The 24466-nt window shown below is 42.2% G+C and overlaps 1 protein-coding gene across 4 annotated transcripts in view; it reads right to left on the bottom strand.

Annotated features, from left to right (window-relative positions):
* The window catches only part of CYTH3 (cytohesin 3), an 88318-nt gene that overhangs the window by 17156 nt on the left and 46696 nt on the right, over positions 1–24466 (bottom strand). For all 4 annotated transcript variants that reach the window (XM_055339234.1, XM_055339233.1, XM_055339236.1 and 1 more), the window contains 3 exons: positions 6720–6802; positions 6095–6159; positions 5484–5550 (listed from right to left, as the gene is read on the bottom strand). In XM_055339234.1, coding sequence (XP_055195209.1) covers positions 5484–5550; positions 6095–6159; positions 6720–6802 — 215 coding nt within the window. The remainder of the gene's footprint in view (positions 1–5483; positions 5551–6094; positions 6160–6719; positions 6803–24466) is intronic.

The raw sequence follows: 24466 nt of genomic DNA, 5'->3' as shown, positions 1-24466 counted from the left end.
TCTAAAATTCAAACACTCAGGAGCTCCTCAGGGAGGCTATGCATAGCCTGAAAAACCAGATTTGAGAAGACCAAGTAGGTCCAGAACAAGGTCATCTCTTCTGTGCCTCAAGGTTATGGGAGACAGCCAGAGGAGCCCCAAACCAAGCTCCAGCTCCCCTCTGCAAGAGGTACTGGAAAACACAGCACCACAGGGGTAAGCCCAGGCCAGGGACTGGAAGAGAAAATGGAGCCAAAACCCAGAGTCTGAGAGAGCAGTTACGAAGGAGAATGGAACTATTATCAGGGAGGAAAAACCAAGAAGCAGAAGCATAGGACAACAACACAGGAGCCAGGGAACATGCATCCTCATACAGGACAGAAGCGGCGGCATCACCATCCATGTGACACGCAGGCTGAGTGTAGAGTGGTGGGTCCGCAAGCCAGGGAACACCAAGGATCACGATCCCCCGTGGAGGGAAGCAGGGAGCAGACTCCCCATCAGAGCTTCCAGAAGGAACCACTCTGCCCACACCTGGATCTTGGACTTCTAGCCTCTGGGCCTGTGACACAACCCATCCTTGTTGTTTCAGGCCATTGAGTTTGTGGTCATTTATTACAGCAACTCTGGAGACCCAAGTATGCTAGATAAACGTTAAGGAAAGAAAGTAAATGTTCTGGTATCATTAGACAAGGTTAATGTTTTAAAATATCATTTAGGAAATCAAATAGGAGAATCTGCTGGAGGGGGCCACCATTCAACCCACTACTCATCTACTTTTCCTATTTCCTGGTTTTCAACCCTGGTGCTATGGGTCCTGGGTGCGTGTCTCCATCAGGACACATCTGGGCTTTATTGTTGTTTCTTCAACCTGATGTCAAGGTGCCTTGTAAGCAGTAACTGAGCACAAATTTATGGTGATTATGGATTTGCTACCACTTGATTCCTGGGCCTTCACGTACACTGGGTATTTCTCATGTCTTTTCAGCTTTCTGTTGAATTAAGTTTTCTTTATTCGATGTTTCCTAGTTTGGAAATCCTATCTTATCCCTAACTTCCAATGGTTACTCTTAAAATTTTAATATTTAAACTTACATTCATCCATGAATGTCCAGAAAACCTTAGCCAACCTTTACTTCCCTGCTTCCCTTCTCCCTTGCTATGGATACAGCTGACCCTTCAACAACACAGGGGTTACTGGCCCCCCACGCCCCACATAGTCGAAAATCTGCATGTAACCTTTGACTCCTGAAAAATCTGACTCCTAATAGCCTCTTGCTGACCAGAAGCCTTACCCATAACACAAGCAGTCAATTCACACATTTTCTACATCACATGTATTCTATATTTGTATTCTTAAAATAGTATCATAGTATTATAACCACATTCTTATAAGCTGGAGAAAAGAAATTGTTACAAAGAAAATCGTAAGGAAGAAAAAATACATTTCCAGTACTGTACTATATGTTTAAAAAAAACCCATGTGTATGTAAATGGACCCTCGCAGCCCAAACCCAGTGCTGCTCAAGGGTCAACTGTATTGAGGTAATCTGGGGGTTTTAATTTGTTAAACACTCTTTCAGTAATCAAGCTCTCATTTAGACTTAACCATATGTTTGGCTGGTTTCTTTGCATCTCTGTTTCATAGTGCAGCTGCTCTTGGATTTGGGTCGGTTACAGGTGTGCTGCTCCAATCGTGATTTCTAGAGTTCACAGAAGGCATTAGCAGTTACTTTTGTGAGACTTTGCATATCTGACATGTCTTCACCTGCCTCCTCACACAGGTGACAGTCTAGATATACAGAATTCTAGGTTTTATTATTTTTATCTTATTTGGTTTCTCGCAGCTCCACACCAGCCTCCCCAGAACTCCAGATTTTAAATCACACTTCCTCAGACCTTGGAAAACACTTTCCCTGCTGTCTTTGCTCCAGTGTTTCTGGTGAGATTCTGGTTTCTTCCTAGATAATCTGGTCTTTCCGTTCTGGAAAGTCAGTGAGTTTCTCTTTATTCACAAGCTTTCTGGTATTTTACTTGATATTTCTATGGATCAGTCTCTGAAAATTTTATCCTGCTTGGCATTTAGTGAGCCCTTTGAATTTGAGAATTTTCTCTTAATCTAGTTCTGAAATACTCCAATATTAATTTGAAATACATCCCCCACTGTCTTCTAGCTTCTCCTCCTGGAACTTCTATGGGATAAAATCCGAGCTGCCAGACCTGCCCCCCCACCCCCCATGAGTCTACACAGAGCTATGGAAAATATGGAGGGAGCATCATCCACCCTGCCAGCGTCCCTGATCCTGCCCCACACCGTGGGTTTTCACAGGGCTTTGGTTCTTCACTTCCACGGATCTTTCCCACAACTCCTCGTTTTTGCACCAAGGATAAGCCAACACCCTATCATCTCTGATGATATTTTAATATACATAACATCTTACTTTTAATGTTTCCTCCTATGTTAGTTCTGCTGTGGAGTTTGACTTCTCTTTCATGGGGTCGAACAGTTTATACATTCAATGATTCCTGGCTGGGTGTTCACCTTAGTATTTAAGAATCTCTGATAGTCTCCCTGAACGCCATTTGTTTCTGGAGCAAGTGATGCGGCCATTGGGGTGCTCAGAAGATGGTCTCCAGAACAGGTGTTTCTCCTCCTCCTCCTCCTCCATGAGGCCAGCAGAGAAGAGACCCCTCCATCTCCCATGTGGAGGCACACACCACTATTTGGCGCAAGCTCAGCCAAGGGTGAGTGGTCTGGATATCCCCTCAATGGTCCCAAGCCCCAAACGTGCTGCCCTGAGTGAGCTGAACCCCTGATGTGGTTCTCACTTCCCACGGCAATTCTTTCCTGATGTGCATTGGGCTACTGTTCATCTTTTTATCTTTCAGGGTTCCCTCAACTTCTAGTCCTCTAAGTGAACTCGTGCTTGTTATAGAGCCATACATTATATTTTTAAAGACATTCCAAGGAGGCTGGGAATAAAAAAGAAGCTGTAGTATGTTTCCAGCTTCTTTGATTGAACCGATCTTTCCTCTTGCTCACTTATAACCTGACTGCTACTTCTGGGTATCTAATGTCTCTGCACAAACAAAAGCTCCTTGCTCAAAATGATACCACTCTGTGACTTAAAACATTTCCTACTGGCCTGGAAGTCTTTACTCTGATGATAGCCTGTTTCCCAAGCCCACATATGACATCACTCAGTGCTGTTATGGACTGAATGTTTGTGTTTCCCCAAAATTCTGATCTTGAAGCTCTGACCCTGTGTGATGGTATAAGAAAGCGGGGCCTTTGGGGGATGCCTGGGTGGCTCAGTGGTTGAGCACCTGCCTTTGGCCCAGGGCGTGATCCTGGGGTCCCGGGATCGAGACCTACCCCCTGCATGGAGCCTACTTCTCCCTCTGCCTATGTCTCTGCCCACCCCCCTCTCTCATGAATAAATAAATAAAATCTTTATTTAAAAAAAAAAAAAGGAACCGGGGGGCCTTTGGGAGGCAGTTAGGGTCAGGTGAGGTCATTTGGGCGGGGCTTTCATCTGATGGAGCTAATGCCCTTATGAGAGGAGACACCAGGGAACTCTCTCCTGCTTCTTCTCTGCCATGTGGGGACACAGTGAGAAGAAGGCCATTTATAAGTTGGGAAGAGAGGTCCCACCAGAACCCAGCCATGCTGGCATCTCAATCTCGGACTTCCAGCCTCCCAAACTGTGAAAAAGTCAGAGTCTACTGTTCAAGCCACCAGTCTATGGTATTTTGTGAAGGTGGCCCCAGCAGACTCAGACCAGTGCTATGGTCATCTATAAAGTGGAATTTTCATTACTTTTCCCCTGCAGGTCACATGCAGACTAAATTTAGCATCTGATTTTACCTAGCAACATGATTACAAATAAGTTGTTGGGCAGAGCCAATAATTAGTATCTTAGAAATTTTTTGGGGGATCCCTGGGTAGCTCAGCGGTTTAGTGCCTGCCTTCGGCGTAGGGCATGATCCTGGAGTCCCAGGATCAAATCCCAAATTGGGCTCTCTGCGGAGCCCCATCGGGAGCCTGCTTCTCCCTCTGCCTATGTCTTTGCCTCTCTCTATGTCTCTCATGAATAAATAAATAAAATCTTTAAAAAATGAAAAAAAAATTTTTCAGGTAATAGGATGCCTGAGTGGCTCAGCAGTTGAGCATCTGCCTTCAGCTCAGGGTGTGGTCCTGGGGTACTGGGATTGAGTCCTACATTGAGCTCCTTGCATGGAACCTACTTCTCCCTCTGCCTCTCTCTGTGTATCTCTCATGAATAAATAAAATCTTAAAAAAAAAAAAATCTTTCAGGTGAAGAGGTCTATATGTAAAATGAAGCCTGTAGAGCAACTGGCCATGGCCTAGGCAAGCAGATAAAGCCCCTGCTTGCTTAGATGTGGTGAAGAGGATCCCCAGGGCTGAGCAGGGTTCCGGGACATCCAACCCCAGAGTCCCACAGGAGCTCAGGGAAGTTCAGTAGTTACAGGCCTGAGTCTGAGATGGATTCCTGGCTCAGGACACTGGGCAGGTCTCGGTGGTTCTGTGCCCCATTGTCCCCAACGGCACAATAGGAATTAAAATGGAACCCACCTCGTAAGATTAAGTATACTAATTACAGTGCTTCATTAGCAGTTCCCAACACGTGCCAAGTGCTCAATAAACGTGAGTCAGCCCTCATGATTATAAAGCTGACACCTGGTGTTGGGAGACTATGAGGACAGGCAAGAACCTGAAGAAGTCATGGAACCACTAAAATATAGGTTATTTGTGTTTCACTGGGGGAGGACGTGGGCTCATCCATGACCTTGCTGGCGCACTATCCTGCACTGCACCATAAAACATTAAGGTCCAGTTTTTAAAAGAGCCACTTGTGAAGTATCACTCGAGATGCTGCCAATGCTTAGCACATCTGTTGATTAAGCCAAATCTGTGAACTCGACTCAAGAAAGGGGTTTGTGTGGCAGGTTTCATTGCTTTCAGGTGTTTTCCTTGACAATCCAACTTGAACACTGTATTGGCTGAAGTCAGGAGAGCTCCCTGACCCTTCATGCAGACATCTTCTCTCAAAGGTGAACGAAAGGAACAAAGTCCTCTGACTTGAAGCATTTAACCCCCCAGCAGCCCCACAGGCTGCAGCTCTGCCCACCAGCCCCAACCTGTGCCCTGACCAAGCACTCCTCGAGCTGTGGGCCATGCTTCAGCAGAAGATATAGTGCTTGACCCAGCCCCACCAATGGTCCCACTATTGGTCGGCACACACCCATCACTCCCAGGAGGCCCAGCCTCGCCTGGAGCCTCACATGCGAAGACCAGGGACCAGATCAACAGAGCTTCTTCTTTACCCTACTCACCAGGATCCCCTACATAGTAAAAATTTAACATCAAGTCTCAGTATTTTTCATGAGGGCAGATGACCACCTCTGTCCAAAATGAGAGAGCCAGTCAAATCGGTGAACCTCAATTTCTTATATGTCAGAAACCTGGGATGTCTGCTTACCTTTTTGGGATCCATGTTGAATTTCTTCCTCCCCATGGCTATCTGCTTGTTCCTCTGGGTAGTTTTGCTATGCATTTCAAACAGTGAAGAAATGGTTAGCCAAAGTTTGCGCCAAGCGCAAGGGGGCGTGCAGTCTCCGTGGCACTTTGGTCAGCATCTCGGTGCAGAAAACTGCCTAGGCTCCCCCACGCACCCCTCTCCCTCCACCCTCTACCCCCTAAAGCAGAAGTAGCACACATGGCTTCCCCAGGCTCTTCTCTACACTGGATTCCTTCTCCAGAAAAAGCCAATAACAAGGAAACGACTATTTAAGGGAAGCACAGTTCCCTGCTGTACATAAAGGCTGCTTCTGTGGTTAATTCAGAGGGGCCTGTGCTTCCAGAGAAGAGAGAGGACAGGCTGTGGCTGTGGCCCCTGAAGAAGCACCCTGACTCCTCCACGGAGAGCAGGAAGGGGTTGGGGGGTGGAGAGCAGAGGAACCAACGGCCCCACAAAGGCTGCCCCACTTTGAGTGTCTCCAACGGTCCCGCCCGCCCCTGCTGTGGTCACATGGCAGCTGAGGCAGGGAAAGAAGAGGTTAGTAACTCAGCAGTGTGGCACCAACTGTTTACCTCTCCTCCACTGAAGTCAGATTGTCAATCTCAGTCATCACTTCGGCAATTTCATATTTCAGCCTCTGTCAAAAAAAGAAGACAGACATTTGGGCACAGGCTCCTTACCGTCCCCCTCCTAGACACAGATAAACTTTAGCCTCCCAGACAGAAGCTTCCCTGAGGTCTCACGTGGGAATCTTAGGGATGGAAAAATCAGTACTTTCTATCCAGACAGAGAGAGCTTCACAGTCAGAACAGCCCCAACTCTGGAGAAAACACAATTATTACCTATCCACCTCTTACCAGAACAAGCTCAGAGGGGTCAACCAGGCAGATTCTAGAGTGTCTGTGTGTAAAACTGTCCTGAGCCACTCACTGTGGCTCCTCCTCCCCACCCTCTGACCATGCTCCCTGCCTTCTTCACAGCCATGGTCTTCTCTTCTCGGGAAGACCGGGGAGAAGGTGCCGAGGCCAGTATCAGGCCCTTAACCACCAGTCTCAGGGTGAGGTTCTATTGCTTGCCTTCACTTCATGTGTTAGGATACAGACACACGAGATTCCCACTTTTTACATTTTCATGAAGCTACTTGACTATTTGACCTAAAAGCAAAAACCAACTAGAGTTTTTGGTTTGCTTTTTTACCTCAATGTCATCAATAAGTTCCTTCTTTCTTCGACGAATGTCTAAAAGTTCTTCTCTCTCTTCTAATGAGAGGTCTTCAGGCACTGGAAGAAAAAAAAATCAAACTACTACCAGTCTGGAGCCCATGTCGGCAGTATCTAGGGAGGTTGAAGAAGGGATGTGAACAAGCTGGTGGGTCTGTAGGTAGGCATCCAGCCTGAGGAGAACCCTAGGTAGACCCCACATAAGATATTCATAGCAGCATTGTTTGGACTAGAATAAGCACCCAAACATCCACTAAACATGGTACATTTTTAAAACAGAATCCCACGCAACAATAAAACATGGCTGAACTGAGTTAACACAGGTGAGCCTCTGAGAATGGGGAAGTAAAGCAGGCTGGACACTGGATATGGCCCTGTTTGTACAGGCTAAACGTCGAGCACACACTTTTGGAGGTGTGCACGTCTTGGATATGTGCATGTATGTATGAACACAAGTGCACACACAGGAATGAGAAATCCCAAGTTCTTGATAATGGTTCCTTCTGAGAAGGGTGGATGGCAGGAAACATATTCCAGAAGGACACAGGTAAGTGTCAGTGCCATGGGTGCAGGGTGGCCAATATGGGGGTAATTGAACCTCTATATCATTATTATTGACAGAGTTGTTCATAATAATATCTTAATGATTAACCTTTCCCATTCCTATCACGCATTCTCTCTCTTCTTTAACTGTGTCTCAATTGGTATTTCACTTAGCTTTTCGAAGGAGCTTTTTTGATTTTTAATACTCCTCTATTGTGCATTTAATTCCCATTTCATTAATTTCTTTTTTTTAAGATTTTATTTATTTATTCATGAGAGACAGAGAGAGAGAGGCAGAGACATAGACAGAGGGAGAAGCAGGCTCCCTACAGGTAGCCCGATGTGGGACTCGATCCCGGATCCCAGGATCAGGCCCTGAGCCAAAGGCAGATGCTCAACCACTGAGCCACCCAAGCATCCCTCTATTTCAATAATTTCTTGAAAGAAATAAAAGATTAACAATCTGATCAAACAGCAAGAGAGCACACAGAGCTTCCATAAGTGAAGATAATACGGTCATGGCACAGAGGTAGACCCACTGACCAACACATCAGAAGACAGTAGCCAGGAAAGTGCCCCCCAGACAGACAGAAGCTTGATTTATAACAGCTGACACCACAGCTCAAAGGCAGGGTGCGCACTGGTAAGTAACATGTGCTGTATGTGATACAAGTAACATGTATCTTGTGTCCAAGATGAAGCCAAATCCCTATTTATCATCATAGGAATTTTCAACCAGCTACACGTAGAACAAAGGTTTAAATGCAAAGGCAAAACCACAGGTTTTAGAATAGGAAAGGATTTCTTAAACAAGATAGGAAAAATGTAAATCACAAACTAAAATATCAATAAATTCACCTTGAAATTAAGAACCTTTGTTCACCAAAATTCCACACTATAAAGTGAAGAGCTAAGCCAAACACCATTAAAAGGTTGGTATCCAAAATACAGAACTCATACAAAGAAGGGGGAAAGAATTTAAAACCAAGGTTAGGAAATTGGCAAAAGACCTAAACAGCCACAAAATCAAAAAGGAATGAAACAATGGACATGTGAAAAGACATTAACTCTCTTAATCATGGGAAAAGGTAAATTCACATCTTAGGGAGAGACCTCTACTAACAAAGTAGTAAAATTCAGTTAAGGCAATTTCTTAGGACTTAAAAGCCCTGGGGCTCAATGGTTAGGTGGCTGCCTTGGGCTCAGGTCATGATCCTGGGGTCCTGGGATCATGGATTAAGCCCCACATCAAGTCTGCTTCTCCCTCTCCCTGCCGCTTTCCCTGCTTGTGCTCGCTCATTCTCTGTCAAATAAATAAAATCTTAAAACAACAACAAAAAAGCCAGACTGGACCAGAAGTGATTCACTTAACCAAGGTGATGAAGCAGAATCAATGAGGAGAGAGGGAGGGGGCAGACAGAGGTGGAACCTGACTCCAGGCCCTCTAAGGGCTTGGGAACTGGTGGCAGCAAGTAAGTCTGAGGGAGGGCAGAGCTCATAAGCTCTGAGGGAGATTGAGCTCATAAGAGGGCTGGATGAGGCTTGTGAGAGCTATGGGACCCCTTGATCTCCTCTAGCTCCCACAGAAGACTACTCACCTCCAGACAGAATCAGTCGGGGGCCCAAGGGTAACCCAACACACATGAGAACACCACACCAAAGACAAGGGACGCTAGCGGTGCTGACACCCCTGTCACCACCATCACCACCAATCTTCTCCCCATGGGTCTCCTGGCTACTGGCAATCATCCTTTACCCACCTGCACCATCATGGACTAGAGGTAGGAGGGTCTTCTCTGCAGAATCAGATCAGCTATAGAATGCAAAGATACTGATAAGGGGGAGGGGTGTCTGCCAGCAACCAGCATACTTGGATCACCTCACAAAGAAATTGATCAACGAGGCCTCTTGACACACTCAGAGCTTCCAATGACCTTTAGCCTTGCACTCGCCAACATGCAAAGTAACCAGAACAAAGATGTGAAAGTGGTTACACTTTGGGGAACAAGACATTTTGTGGGTAGCCAGGGTAATGCTCGTCTCCCCCACTGTGGCTCTGCAGAACCACTGACTGATACACACGTAAACGATAAATATAAAAACTTGAAACACGTACATGCACGTCAAACTCACCCATTTGGGGGGTGGGATGGAGAAAGGGAGAGAGAGTAAAAAAAAAGAAGTCTGTTCAGACTGGAAACTGGTACGGCCACTTCAGAAAACCAATTGCTGCTGTCTGTTCCTATGGAAGATGTGCCTAAGTGACGGGCCAGTAATTTTACTCCTAGGTGTAAACATACTAAATTCTTGAGCACTGCAACAGATGATATGTATGATGTCAAAGCAGCACACTTGGTAAAAGAGAAAGGAAATGGGCTAAATGCTTATCTAGAGTAGGATGGGAAAATATGTTGTACATTCAAGGCAGGAAACTCCTGACCCGTGATAAAAAAAAAAAAAAAAATCACATACTAGCACAACTACATGGACCATCTCAGAAAAAAGGGAGAAGAACACTTTCTATTTCAAAAACGAAAAAAAAAATATGTTGTTTGGGTATACAAATATCTACATAGTAAAGCAATAAAGACAGGGATCCCTGGGTGGCGCAGCGGTTTGGTGCCTGCCTTTGGCCCAGGGCGCGATCCTGGAGACCCGGGATCGAATCCCACGTCGGGCTCCTGGTGCAACGAGCCTGCTTCTCCCTCTGCCTATGTCTCTGCGCCTCTCTCTCTCTCTCTTTCTCTCTCTGTGTGTGTGACTATCATAAATAAATAAAAAAAATTTTTTTTAAAAAGCAATAAAGACAATCATTGGGATAATAAATACAGAATTCAGAATATTTCTTAGGAGGAAAGAAAGGGATACACAGGATACCTCAAGAGTAGTATTATGCTCCAAAGGAATGCTCTTTTGCTAACAAATACTATTCCTGCTACCAAATAAAATTTTTTTTTAATTTTTAAATCTTTAATGAAAACAGGAAAAAAAAAAAAAAAAAAGAAAGTAAAAGAAAACAGGGCAGCCCAGGTGGAGTTTAGCGCTGCCTTCAGCCCAGAGCGTTATCCTGGAGACCCAGGATCAGCCCTGTGTCTCCCTGCATGGAGCCTGCTTCTGCCTCTGCCTCTCTCTTTCATGAATAAAATCTTAAAAAAAAAAAACTTTAATGAAAACATTTTTTAAGAATTTATTTATTCATTCATCATAGAGAGAGAGATTGAGAGAGAGAGAAAGAGAGAGACAGAGGCAGAGACAGAAGCAGAGGGAGAAGCAGGCTCCATGCCGGGAGCTCGATCCGGGGTCTCCAGGATTATGCCCTGGGCCGAAGGCGGTGCTAAACCGCTGGGCCACCCAGGGATCCCCTGAAAACATTTGTTTTAAGGCTAGGCAGAACTCTTAGCCCCGGAGTAGATGTCCAGACTACATCTTCCTCCACAAAGTGGTTACGACAACACAGGGAATTTAGGTAAAAGCAGAGAAAGGTCTTATATACATAGGACAACCTAGTGTATTTCAGTTCAGAAAATTCAGTGCTGTTTAGTAATTAAAACCAACAGTCAAGGGCAAAGAAGGAAAAAAGCTGGCCAGATGCCTCTCCCTAAATCAGCCAAAGAGATTTCTTATTTTCAGTGTTCTTCTGCTGAGTTCTCCACACAGAGAGGAAGAAAATAAGACTCAGAAAGGCGAGGGCTGTCATGCAATCATCAACATTCTCATTTCTTTTCAGAAAGTCCACCTCTGGCCCCTCCCTCCAACCCAGAGGATGAGTAGGGCTGGCTGAGAGCACAAAGTGATGGCCCCATAACAATCTCAACACCCAGATGACCTGTCGCTAGATCCTCAAGCTTCTACGCATACCCTTTAGCTACTCTTCATTGATGCCCATCTTTTCCTGTGACTTTAAGACCCCAATGACTTAAGTAAATCAAATACTGACCATTTATTTTACCAACACTTCTGACCAGATTTTGCTGGTCTAAAAGAAACATTTTGTAAGGTAGGGTAAGGTGTAGAATAATGTTCTTAGAGCTTCATACTGTCCCATTTAGGGACTGTAATGGTACTATGTACTTTGAAATACTTCTGAAAAAAAAAAACTTTTTCTTTTTTAGAAAGTAACAATCATTAAGCCTATTTGATGGACATAGGAGTATCCATCATCCATTTCATATTCTAAGGGTTGAAATCTGTCATAATGTGGAATAAAAAAGAAACATTCCTGTTATTCACTGGCCAGCAACATTTTTTATGGTCATATCTACTAGGGTATTCAGCTGAAGTATTAATAGGAAATCATGGGATGCTCCCTGGTGCATTACAATGAATAAATAAATAGAAGGAATAGAAATATGTGATAAAATACTAGACTGATTTCTGCCTAGGTTCTGTAACTTAAGTATCTCACTATCCTAATACTTCTCCTGACACCCAGAATGTGCAGTGAAAACCAACATTTAGCTGTGGCTCCAGCTGTCGGAGGAAAAGTTCTATCTGTATCTCTCTGCATCCAAAATAACTTTTGTAGTCACATAATCTGCTGACACGCAGGTGCTTTCACACATGCAGGCACCACACTAAAAATGGAGTAAGCAGTATTCAGAACAGACATCCTTAGTTATCAAGACCTTTTCCTATAGCAACACACCCAGGGGAGGCAATACACAGTTTGGATCCACTGCCTGACATTACCATCATTTTGTCCTGTTGACATGGTTAAGTAAGATAAAACAGAAAATTCTCACGGTTGATTTTTTCCCCCTAAGAAAGCTGGTACTTGATTTAATTGAAAACATAATACATGGGATACACAGCCAAATCCAAATACTCACACACACACACACTCTGCACATATAAAAGGACATTTAATAAAAAAAAAATTTCTCCTTCCAGCTTCAATAAAACCTGTCTCTTAAAAAAAGGAAATTTACTGGAAATTACTGGTAATATTCAGTGAAATCACTTCAGTTGAATGCTCCTATCATGAGCTTCTACATGGAATCCCAACTTTGCAGAGGCAGTCTTGAGCAAGGCCCTCCGTGACCCAGGACTCAGTTCTTCACCTGCCAGAATGACCGGGAGACTGGATACACTCCATTACTAGATTATCACTTCGAGTTCTAAAGCAGAATGAATTTATGTTAGCTACAAAGCAGCAGGTACCATTTCAACAAACCAAGTATTTTCACGAGGGAAAAGCAATGTGGAAAGAAGGCAAGAGATTCCTCATTTTAGTACAAAAACGTTCCAGTGACATTTCCTAGGAAGCACCAGGAACAAATTCAGGGGATTCAGCCTAGGTTCTAGCCTCTTTCAAGCTCTCACCTGCACAGATGGACATCAGCAAAACCATAGTGATGAAGTCTGTGTTTTGGGTTCAGGACTGCAGGACTTTAATGAACGTACTTAAGTGAGGTCCTTTTGCTTCTGGTCAAGATGGAGTAATAGAGACTAGACTTATATCCTGCCTAAAATGGCTAAATGAAAAACTCAGACCCAATTCAATCTACACCCTGAAAAATGTCTCTCAAAAGTGAAGGTGAAGGGTGTCTGGGTGGCTTAGTAGGTTAAGTGTCTAGCTCTTGATTTCAGCTCAGGTCATGATCTCAGGGTCATGAAATAGAGCCCCATGTTAGGCATGGAACCTGCTTAAGATTCTCTCTCTCCATGGTGCCTAGGTGGGCCAGCTAGGCAGCCAGCTCTTGATTTCAGATTGGGTCATGATCTTATTAGCAGGATCCTGGAATCGAGTCCCGTGTCAGGCTCCACACTCAGTGGGCAGTCTGCTTGGGATTCTCTCTCTCTCCCTCTCCCTCTGCCCTCACTTCCCTCACTCATACTCTCTCTAATTAAAAGAGAGAGAGAGAGAGAGAGAGAAAGAGAGAGAGAGAGAGAAAAGATTCTTTCACTCTGTCCTTCCTGCCTCCTTCACTATTAAAAAAAATTGTTTTTTGAAACAAAGACATTTCCAGACATAAAAACTTGAAAGAATTCATCAGTATGTGATCTGCACTATAAAAAATTCGAAAGTCCTTTAGGCACGGGGGGGAAAAAAAAACTAGCAGATGAAAATCTGTATCTCCACAAAAGAATTCAGAATACTAATGGTAACTATGTGAGTAAACATTGTTTCCTCATGATGTGAGTCTCTTTAAAAGATTTACTGTTCTGTTTAAAGCAAAAATAACAAATGTGTTAGGTCAATAATATATGTAAAAGCACAAAGCCTGGGAAGGGAGAAATCAAAATTAAATCAATAGTGCTTTAAGGTTCTCATCTTACAGGTAAAGTGGCATAGTATCACTTGATGGTAGACTGATGAATTAAAGCTATAAAATATCTTAAAACCACCACTATACAAAGACTGTGAAAATAATCCACTAAAATAGAATATGCAGAGCATCCTGGGTGGCTCAGCAGTTTAGCGCCGCCTTCAGCCCAGGGCCTGATCTTGGAGACCCCGGATCAAGTCCTATGTCAGGCTCCCTGCATGGAGCCTGCTTCTCCCTTGCCTGTGTCTCTGCCTCTCTCTCTCTCTGTGTGTCTCTCATGAATAAATAAATAAAATCTTAAAAAAAATCAGTGAAAATTGGAAGATTATGACACATTAAAATATAATCAGATGGTATCCCAAAATTAAGTATTTTCTAATTTTCAAATTATATTAATAATCTAGTTTATCTAACAGATTCCAATCTACTAAGAAGCTACAATTTGGTTTACTCCTATAAATATCTAAGGATTTTCCTACAAACTTCACACACACACACACACACACAATCTTTCTTAAAGTCAATCAGCGGCTCTCCAACTTTTTCCAGGGGAAAATAATGGTCCCCAAGTATGAACCATGGCCAGAAACCCTATGTTTTAGTTACAATATGTCAAATGCAATCCCTAAAAATTACCCATTGCACAAAAGTTTGATAGTAGTAGATAAAACAAAGTTCAATAATCACATGCAGCTAAGTCACAGCTCCACATTTTTGGCTACTCAGTCCTAACTGAAAGTGATGTCATTTACCCTTAAAATTTTACCTTAATTACTATTAATACTAGCTTTCTTGTTATGACTTGGGTTTTTGGTTTATTGTTGTTGTTGTTGTTGTTGTTTAGAGTTTTAATCAGCTCAGGGACAGACCAATTCCACGGGGCACAAAGAACAGTGGCAGAGCATGGGATTCGCAACTGGTCGGTCCTGTTGACTTGTTAAATGGGAATTCTGTACAAGTTGTGGTTTAACCCACATAGAAATAATATCTACCTAACACTAAAAAAACAGGTTAAATTAGCATGAGTTCCTAGCTACTATTGAAGTACTATAAGATCATAAAAGAAGATAAATGAGGTTGAGGGATCCTGGCTGAAATGCCACCACATGCATGGACCCAGACTACAGAAATTCATTAATTGCCAGCCAATTCACAGAATGGTGGGACAAAATAAACCAGTGTCCTGTTAAGGTGTTTACTTTGGAATACTGTTATGTTATGTAGTAATAAATAACTGATACATTTACAATGAACATAAATGAAAATAGGACCAAGTTTAAAAACATGGACTTAAAAAGATCCAACTAAATGCCCTCTACAATGGGCACATGTAAAATAGAACAATACCTAATGATTGAGGTGAAAGGGTAGAAAGCTCTGCCAGACAAACCTTTACCAAAGTTAAGTTGCTCCCCCTACAATATCTTAGGAAATCAAAGATAGTCACTAGATAATGACATATTGTTCAATTACACACAACTAACAAGACTGAATTTGTATGCCACTAACAAAATTGGCTCAAAATACATAAAGCAGAAATTCACATATATGTAAAAATGGCATTTTTCCCTAAAGGTTAAAAAAAAAAAAAAGGAAAGATACAGATTTGACTAACACAATTCACAAGCTTGCACTATGGACAATACATTTCAACAATTTTAAGATGTACTTTTTTTTTCACATTTTAGCATCTTTGAAATTAACTGTGATATATAAGTCACTACCTTCCTATCTGTGAATGTTTATTATTGCTAGAGGCATAATTGATCTTGATGTTTCTGCCAAACACACACACACACTATATAATAACCATCTGATGAAGAGTTATTGCTTGGTTATTGCTTCAAACTTTTCCTTGATACTTTCTGGTAGAATCACCAAAGTCAGAGCATAAAAACTTACAGAATTTGAAAAATCCCAAAGACAACAAAGCAGTACTCTTTTGGGAAATGATGCATCACCCACAGAGGACAAGACTGTGTAGAGAAACACAAATACTTTCCATAGAGTGATTCTGAAGAGTGGGACTCTCTGAACAAGTTTTGGAAATACCCTGACCAACTTATTTTGCTCCTATTTTACTTTTTATATGAATGCAAAATGGAAGCACAATTCTAAAGAACACATTGGTCCAAGAAGATGTAAATGACAAAATTCTGAAGTGAGCATAATGAATAGCAGTGCCTGCATGCTAGTAAATCATGGAGTCACAACTGAAAAACATTTATTTTAGAAAAAAAAGTTAAGTTGAAAATAAGCTAAGCATTCACCTCCACGGATTAGAAGAATAGCAGCTGCTTAAACACAAAGGAGAAAATAATACAGAGAAAAAATTCATTTAAAAAGTACCACAAAGCCACTTTGGCAGTACTTCAAAAAAAATAAAACACAAAGTTTACATATAACCCTACAGTCCCTCTCCCAGGTATTTACCAAGAGAACAAGGACACAAGTCCACACAAACTGGAATGTTCACAGCAGCACTGGGAACAACAGCCAGTAAGTAGAAACTACCCAAATGTCAGTCACAAGATGAATGGATAAACCCAGTGTGGCCCATCAGATGCAGTGGTATATTATGCAGCCACAAAAAGGAAAAAAGCATTGACACATGCTTGAAAACATTATGCTGAGTAAAAGAAGCCAGCCCCAAGGGACTACACGTTGTATGACTCTCTTTATCAGATGTGTGCCCAGAACAGGCAAAACAAATTTATGGTGACAGAAATCAGAAGAGCAAGGGATGCCTGGGTGGCTAAGTGGTTGAGTGTCCGCCTTTACCTCAGGGTGTGATCCCGTGGTCCTGGGATCAAGTCCCACATCTGGCTCCCTGCATGGAGTCTGCTTCTTCCTCTGCCTCTCTCTCTGTGTCTCTCTCATGAATAAACAAATAAAATCTTAAGAAAAGAAATCAGAAGAGAGGTTAATCTGGAAAGCAGAGGAGGGTACTGAATGAGGAGGGGTACAGAAGAGCCTTGTGTGGTATCGCAAACAACCTAGATTTTGATCTGGTAGTTATACATGCGTATACACACATATCTATGTAAAACAGCTTGATTTCTTTTTTTTTTTTTTAATTTTTTTTTTTTTTATTTATGATAGTCACACACACACAGAGAGAGAGAGAGAGGCAGAGACACAGGCAGAGGGAGAAGCAGGCTCCATGCACCGGGAGCCCGACGTGGGATTCGATCCGGGGTCTCCAGGATCACGCCCTGGGCCAAAGGCAGGCGCCAAACCGCTGCGCCACCCAGGGATCCCAAAACAGCTTGATTTCTATGCACACTTAACATTTGTGCACAGAAGCATTGTATTTACTGTCTCTAAAAGTTTACTTATGGATAAGTAATCCCTTTTTTTAAAATTTTTTCAAAGATTTTATTTCAGAGAGACAGAGAGTGAAGAAAAGCAGGGGGAGAAACAGAGGGAAAGAGAGAGATAACATCTCAAGCAGACTCCCTACTAAGCGTGGAGCCCAATGTGGAGCTTGATCCCAGGACCCTGAGATCATGACCTGAGCCAAAATCAAGTGTCAGATGCTTAAACCACTGAGCCACGCAGGCACCCTAAGTAGTCCATTTTAATCCTCAATAAAGAGAAGAATTAATTTCCTGCAAAAGATACTAAATAAAATGACATTCTAAGAACCTGCCACTCACAGAACTGATGCTCATCATGACCTAAGGACAATCTGCCCTGAGGTATAAGACAGGAGTCAGATAGTATCACTGCACCTCTGCCTCACATCCTGTGGCTGTTATTCTTCCAAAGTCCTCTCCACCTCAGATATGCACATCTATCACTGTTAAGAATTTTTGTACAATACAAAGATAGATAAAATCAGCAATAAACTCAGAATGAGAGCATTCATGGCAAGTTTTTAAGTGAACTGCTTTGTCTTACACTCACATGGAACTTCCCTTCCCACCAGATCCTCCTCTGCCTTCATATATAACCCCCCTCTGATGACCAACATGCCAGCCTGTCACTGACACTGGTGGCCACCAAGGAAGGGCAAGAGAGCTTCTGTGGCAGCGTGTGTCTTACAGGCAGTGGTAAAGAAAGATTTATTCCCTGACTCCATCTGGAAAACCCACACATAAGAGCCAATGACTCGGCCATCTATCTGGAATCCATATCTGAAAGTGTTTCATTGAACCACGGACTCCAGCTCATCTTCTATAGCAGTTTCTTATACATGGTCTTCCAGCCTTCTCCATCAGTAGCACTTGGAGGTATTTGTTGAAAACAGTGTTCCTATCACATGCCTATCAGATCAGAACCTCTCAGTATGAGGCCTAGGGCTCCAAATTTTAACAAGCTTCTCAAATGATTGTGTTGAACACTAGAATTTGAAAACCATTGCTAAAAGGTGGCTATAAACATATAAGTCCTGAACTTAAAGCATGAATGCAATGTATTGAGTACAGAATGCCATCTGATATAGTAATTAAGAGCCTGAATTCTACAACCAGACTATGTCTCAAAGCTGGTCTCTTGTCTGTTATCAGCTGTGACCACTTTGGGCAACTTACCCAACCTCTCTGTGCCTCTGTTTCCTTGCCTATAAAAAGGTTAATATATATTACCATGTAAAAAAGCTAATCAAAATCAAGTTCTCGGGATCCCTGGGTGGCGCAGCGGTTTGGCGCCTGCCTTTGGCCCAGGGCGCGATCCTGGAGACCCGGGATCGAATCCCACATCAGGCTCCCGGTGCATGGAGCCTGCTTCTCCCTCTGCCTGTGTCTCTGCCTCTCTCTCTCTCTCTCTCTCTGTGACTATCATAAATAAAAATAAAAAAAAAAAATCAAGTTCTCTTCTTGAATGTTATTTGCAATTTCAAATTAAATTTACTTCAATCATGAAAAATTAATAGTGAACAATGAGACTTTCTCTCTCAAATAACTGAATAACAGAGCAAAATACGCATCTGGACATTAGGCTTGTTTAATTGCCTTTCCTGCCCCCCCGCCCCCCTCCAGAAGGTACAGTGCAAGGTAGAAGAGGGAGAGGGAGAGGGAGCCGCTTCACAAATACACATGAATAAAAATTGTGTGAAGACAGTTTGGCAGTTCTGCAGAGCTAAACAGTCTTATAAGACAATCCTGCAATCACACTCCCAGGTAGTCACCCAAGTGAGCTGAAAACATGCAAACACAAAAACCTGTACACATGTGTTTACAGCAGCTTTATTCATAATTGCAAACATTAGAGGCAAACAAGATGCCCTTTAGCAGTACAAAAGAATATTATTCACCACTAAAAATAACTATCAAGCAAAGAAAAAATGTGGAGGAACCTGAATGCATATTACTGAGTGAAAGAAGCTAGTCTGAAGAGGCTGGATAGCGTATGATTCCAACTACATGATGTTCTAGAAAAGGCAAAACTATGGAGACAGTAAAAGGATCAGTGGTTGTCAGAGGTTAGGGAGATGAGGGATGGGATAAATAAGGGAGCACAGGGGATTTTAGGGTGGTAAATCTACTGTGTATCATACTATAAAATGGTAGGTACATGTCATTACGCATTTGGCACAACCCACAGAACTACACAGAACAAAGAGCAGAACCCTACTGTAAACTCTGGGGGTTAGGTAATAACCATGTATCAATACTGCCCTGTCAATTTTAACAAATGTACCACACTAATGTAAAATGTTAATAATAGGGAAACCTAACGGGGAGGAGGAGCTTATGGCAATTCCATAGCACCTACAAGATCTATTGCTTCCTTCTTATCTAACCTGGTTATGCATAAGGTTGATAAGATTTCCCACAGTAATATCAAATTACCACTAGCAATAAAAACTGACTCAATCCTAATGTAGGCTACTGCTAACCTTTGTTCTGTGAAGCTCTGTGCTTCCTTGCCACTATAAGCAAGAGCTGGCCACTTGTACCATTAGTACAGAGAAAGGAAATATGTTATACTGATTTTTTTTTTAAACAGTCTTTTAGTAATCTCTGCACCCAATATGGAGCTCGAACTCACAACCCCAAGATCAAGAGTCTCATGCTCTTCTGACTAAGCCAGCCAGCTGCCCTTTTATCCTTATTTATTCAGCTTTGGGCAGAAGGGTGAATTTTTTTAGAAAATTTAAAAAAAAAAATTTAAGCAAAACCCACCCTACACAAAACTAGAATTGTTGGGCAGCCCAGGTGGCTCAGTGGTTTAGCGCACCTGCCTTCGGCCCAGGGCGTGATCCTGAAGACCTGGGATCAAGTTCCACGTCGGGCTCCCTACATGGAGCCTGCTTCTCCCTCTGCCTGTGTCTCTGCCTCTCTCTCTCAATCTGTGTCTCTCATGAATAAAAAAAATATATAAAATCTAAAAAATAAAAAAAACTAGAATTTTTTTGCATGAGAAGCGAGATAGGGCACCTCTTCCTTTGAGGGGACTTATATCTTACTTCTCAAGTGTTTTAGAAAGAGTAATGATAGGATTTTAGAACACCACTTCTAACAAGGGGCACCTGAGTCAACAAAGAAAATCCCAGAGGGATGTACATGACAGAAAAGTTCTCTGTGAGCTCTGACAAGAGAAGCTCCACATTTGAAAGGGGCACTCGACAGTCAAAAAGAGAACAAAGAATTTCCCTGAAACAAATGAGGACAAAGAGGACATGCTGGAAAAAGTCTTTTTAAAAAATGACTGTAAACTTCCCAAATTTGCCAAAACAAAACAAAAAAAACAAAACCCACAAATTCAAGAAGGTGAGCAAACTCCAGATAGCACAACCCAGAGATCTATGCTAAGTCAAATCAACCATATGCTTCTGAAAGAGAAAAAAGGCTGAATCAGCCACAGAAAATGACATCTTTCCTACAGGTTAGGAATAATTCAAATGGCTGGATTTCTCATCAGAAGCCATCATGGCCAACAGAAGTACTGCAACAATTTTCAAGTAAAGAAAGAAAAGAATGGTCGACTCTCCATTCTGTACCTGGTGAAGTTATTCTTCAGGAATGAAGGAGAAAATTATTCTAAGGTGAAGGAAACTGAAATTTGTAACGAGCAGACCTGCCCTAAAGAATGACTAAAGTTCCCTAAACAGAAAGGAGATGACAAAATAAGGAATGTTGGAATTCAGAAAAAGAAGGAAGGACAACAGAAAGAGTAAAAATGTGGGTAAAATGCGGGTAAGTACAAGAACCTTTCCTTCTCAAGTATTCTAAATTATGGTTAAGATAAAAATTAGAACTCTGTCTGATGTAGTATGCAGAAAAAAGAGTTAAGTGATATAAAAGGGAGGTAAAGTTTCTCTAGTTTACTTGAAGTAGAAAAGTGATGATACCAGTAAACTATAATTATATAAATATGTAATTATAGGGACGCCTGGGTGGCTCAGTCAGTTAAATGTCTGCCTTCGGCTCAGATCCCAGGACCCAGGGATAGAGCCCTGCATTCCCTGATGAGCAGGGAGCCTGTTTCTCCCTCTTCCTCTGCCCCTCCCCCTGCTTGTGCACTCAAGCTCTCTCTCAAGTAGATAAAATCTTTTAAAAATTATGTAATTATATATTTTATATATATAGCTTATACACATACATGTGTATACACGCACCTTGAGCAACCACAAAAAAAGCTATTCAGGGCAGCCCAGGTGGCTCAGCGGTTTAGCGCTGCCTTTGGCCCTGGGGTGTGATGCTGGAGACCCGGGATCAAGTCCCACATTAGGCTGCCCGCATGGAGCCTGCTTCTCCCTCTGCCTATGTCTCTGCCTCTCTCTCTCTGTCTGTCATGAATAAATGAATAAAATCTTTTAAAAAATTAAAAAATTAATTTAAAAAATTTTTAAAAGGTTCAAGTAACTCACAGGAAAAGTTCAGAGAAATGGAAAAAAAAGAAACAGGAAAAAAGTGAAGTGACAATTTAAGCTCTGATACATCAGTAATCACCTTAAATATAGAAGGTCTAAATAAAGCAATATTAAAAGACACAGATTAGCAGATTTTTTTTTAAATGACCAATCTGGGATCCCTGGGTGGCCCAGCAGTTTGGCACCTGACTTTGGCCCAGGGTGCGATCCTGGAGTCCCGGGATTGAGTCCCGCATCGGGCTCCCCGCATGGAGCCTGCTTCTCCCTCTGCCTGTGTCTCTGCCTCTCTCTATGTCTATCGTGAATAAATAAAATCTTTAAAAATAATAATAATAAAAATAAAATGACCAATCTACGTGCTAGCTACAAGAAACCCACTTCAAATATGACAAAACATCTAGGTTGAAAGTAAAAGTATGCAAAAAAAAAAAAAAAAACCTTAATCAAAAGAAAATCTTCAGAAGTGGCTATACAGATCTTCCTGGACTTATGGCATGTTTACATCCCAATAAACAGTAAGTTGAAAATATCCCAAGTTCAAAATGCATCTGGTACATCTAACCTACCAAACATTATAGCTTAGCCCAGCCTACCTTAAATGTGCTCAGAGCACTTACATTGGCCTACAGTTGGGCAAAATCATTTAACACAAAGCCTATTTTATAATAAAGTGTTGAATATCTCAGGTAATGTATTCAATACTGTACCAAGAAGGGAAAATAGGATGGTTACATGGGTACAAATTGATGGTCAGTATTTTGGTTATTTACTCTCTCAGGATCGCATGGCTGCCACTGCCCAGCACCATAACAGAATATTGCACTATATATTACTAGCCCGGAAAAGATCAAAATTCAGAATTTTGAAATGTGCTTTCTACTAAATGTATATCACCTTCACACCACTGCAAAGAAAGCATATCCAATCATTGAAAGTTAGGGATTGTCTGATTCAGTATCAGACATTGTAGAATTCAGAGCAAAGAAAATTATCAGAGATAGAGACATTATATGATGAAAAAAGGGTCAATCCAAGGTTAGCTTGGTTTGTGGGGAAGGGGCACTAAAAGCACTCACAAGTATCCTTCCCTAAGGGAAGCAGGGGAGACTTGACACCAAGGCGGCAATGGGATGACAGAAGCAAGATGCTAGGCTGCCAGCTTTGCAGATAAAGAGCATGAACCCAAGTTGGAAAAAAGAAAATGGATTCTCCCCTAGAGCTTCCAAAGATAGCCCCCCCTGCTGACACCTGTATTTGGCTCAGTGACGCTGGTTTCAGACTTCTGACTGCCAGAAGTGTGCAAGAATAAAAATGTGTTGCTTCAAGCCACAAGTCTGTTAGATTAGCTGTAGGAAACAAATACAGAGTTCAGTACCTGGTAGTAGGGTACTGTTGCACAAATACCTCAAAATGGAGAAGGAACTTTGAAACTGGATGACAGAAAAGGCCTGGACTGCCTGAAACAGAAGGCTAGTGGAAACGCGGATGCTACAGACTGCCACTGAGGGCTCAGGAGCAAGTGAGGAGCGTAAGAGAGACAGTATCATCTGAGGATACTTCAATCGTCAAACACACCACTGGTAGGAAAATGAACAGTAGGGGATCCCTGGGTGGCTCAGCGGTTTTGCGCCTGCCTTTGGCCCAGGGCGCAATCCTGGAGACCCGGGATCGAGTCCCGAATCGGGCTCCCGGTGCATGGAGCCTGCTTCTCCCTCTGCCTGTGTCTCTGCCCCTCTGTGTGTGTGTGTGTGTGTGTGTGTGTGTGTATCATAAATAAATAAATAAATAAATAAATAAATAAATAAATAAATAAATAAATAAATAAATAAATAAAATGGACAACCCTCTTAACAAGATAAAAAGACACATATTAGCAACGTGAGGAAGGCAACAGGGCAATCCCCCCAGCACCCCCAGACATCAACAGAATAAAGAAATACTATAAACTACACTGAGATCAAATGTACCATTTCCTTAATACCAGAAACAACTACCACTCACCCCAGATGAAGTAGATAATTTGAAGAGCCTATGACAATTAAGGAAAACAGAGTCTATAATTTTTAATTCCCAAAAAAGAAATCTCTGGGTACACATGGTTTCACTGAGAATTCTGCCAAACTTTTAAATAAGCACTAATTCTATACAATCCCTTCTCCAAAAACAAGAGGAAGGAACATTTACTTCGCAATTCATTTTCTGAAGCTAGTACAAACACTAAAGCCAAAAGGAGAGTAAAACAGTACAAAAAAGTAAATTACTAGCCAGTATTTCTCAGGTAAATATTGACATAAAAATCACTGTACATGTATCTCAAGGAAGAAATAAAAGTGTCCCTTTTTGCAGATTACATGATAATCCACCTAGAAAATTCCAAGAAACCTAACAATAGGGGTACCTGGGTGGCTCAGTGGTTGAGTGTCTGCCTTTAGCTTAGGCCATGATCTGGGGGGTCCTAGGATCGAGTACCGCATCAGGCTCCCTAGGAGGGGAGCCTGCTTCTCCTTCTACCTATGTCTCTGCCTCTGTATCTCTCTCATGAATAAATAAAATCTTAAAAAATAAAAAATAACCTAACAAGCCTTCTAAAACTTAAAAATAAGTTCAACAAAACTGCAAGATACAAGACATCATATAAAAATCAATTGTACTTCTATGTACAGCAATGAACACGTGATAAAATTTTCTTAAAGATTTATTTATTTATGATAGACAGAGAGAGAGAGAGAGAGAGAGAGAGAGAGAGAGGGGCAGAGACACAGGCAGAGGGAGGAGCAGGCTCCATGCAGGGAGCCCGATGCGGGACTCGATCCCGGGACTCCAGGATCGTGCCCTGGGCCAAAGGCAGGCGCCAAACCGCTGAGCCACCCAGGGATCCCCACGTGATAAAATTTAAATGTTACCTCCATCACTTGAAAAATAAACTTGAGTATAAATCTAACAAAAACATGTATGCTGAAATACATGCATGCTGAAACTACAAAATACTGATGAATGAAATTTTAAATATCTAAATAAATGTAGAGACATGTTGTGTTCATAAGACTCACCACAGTAAAGACATAAATTTCCCCCAAATTAACATGCGTTTAA

This window comes from Nyctereutes procyonoides, unplaced genomic scaffold, assembly GCF_905146905.1.
Source record: "Nyctereutes procyonoides isolate TBG_1078 unplaced genomic scaffold, NYPRO_anot_genome, whole genome shotgun sequence".
Classification (NCBI taxonomy): domain Eukaryota; kingdom Metazoa; phylum Chordata; class Mammalia; order Carnivora; family Canidae; genus Nyctereutes; species Nyctereutes procyonoides.
Note: the sequence above shows the minus strand (reverse complement) of the source record. Positions and strands in the feature narration are given on the sequence as shown.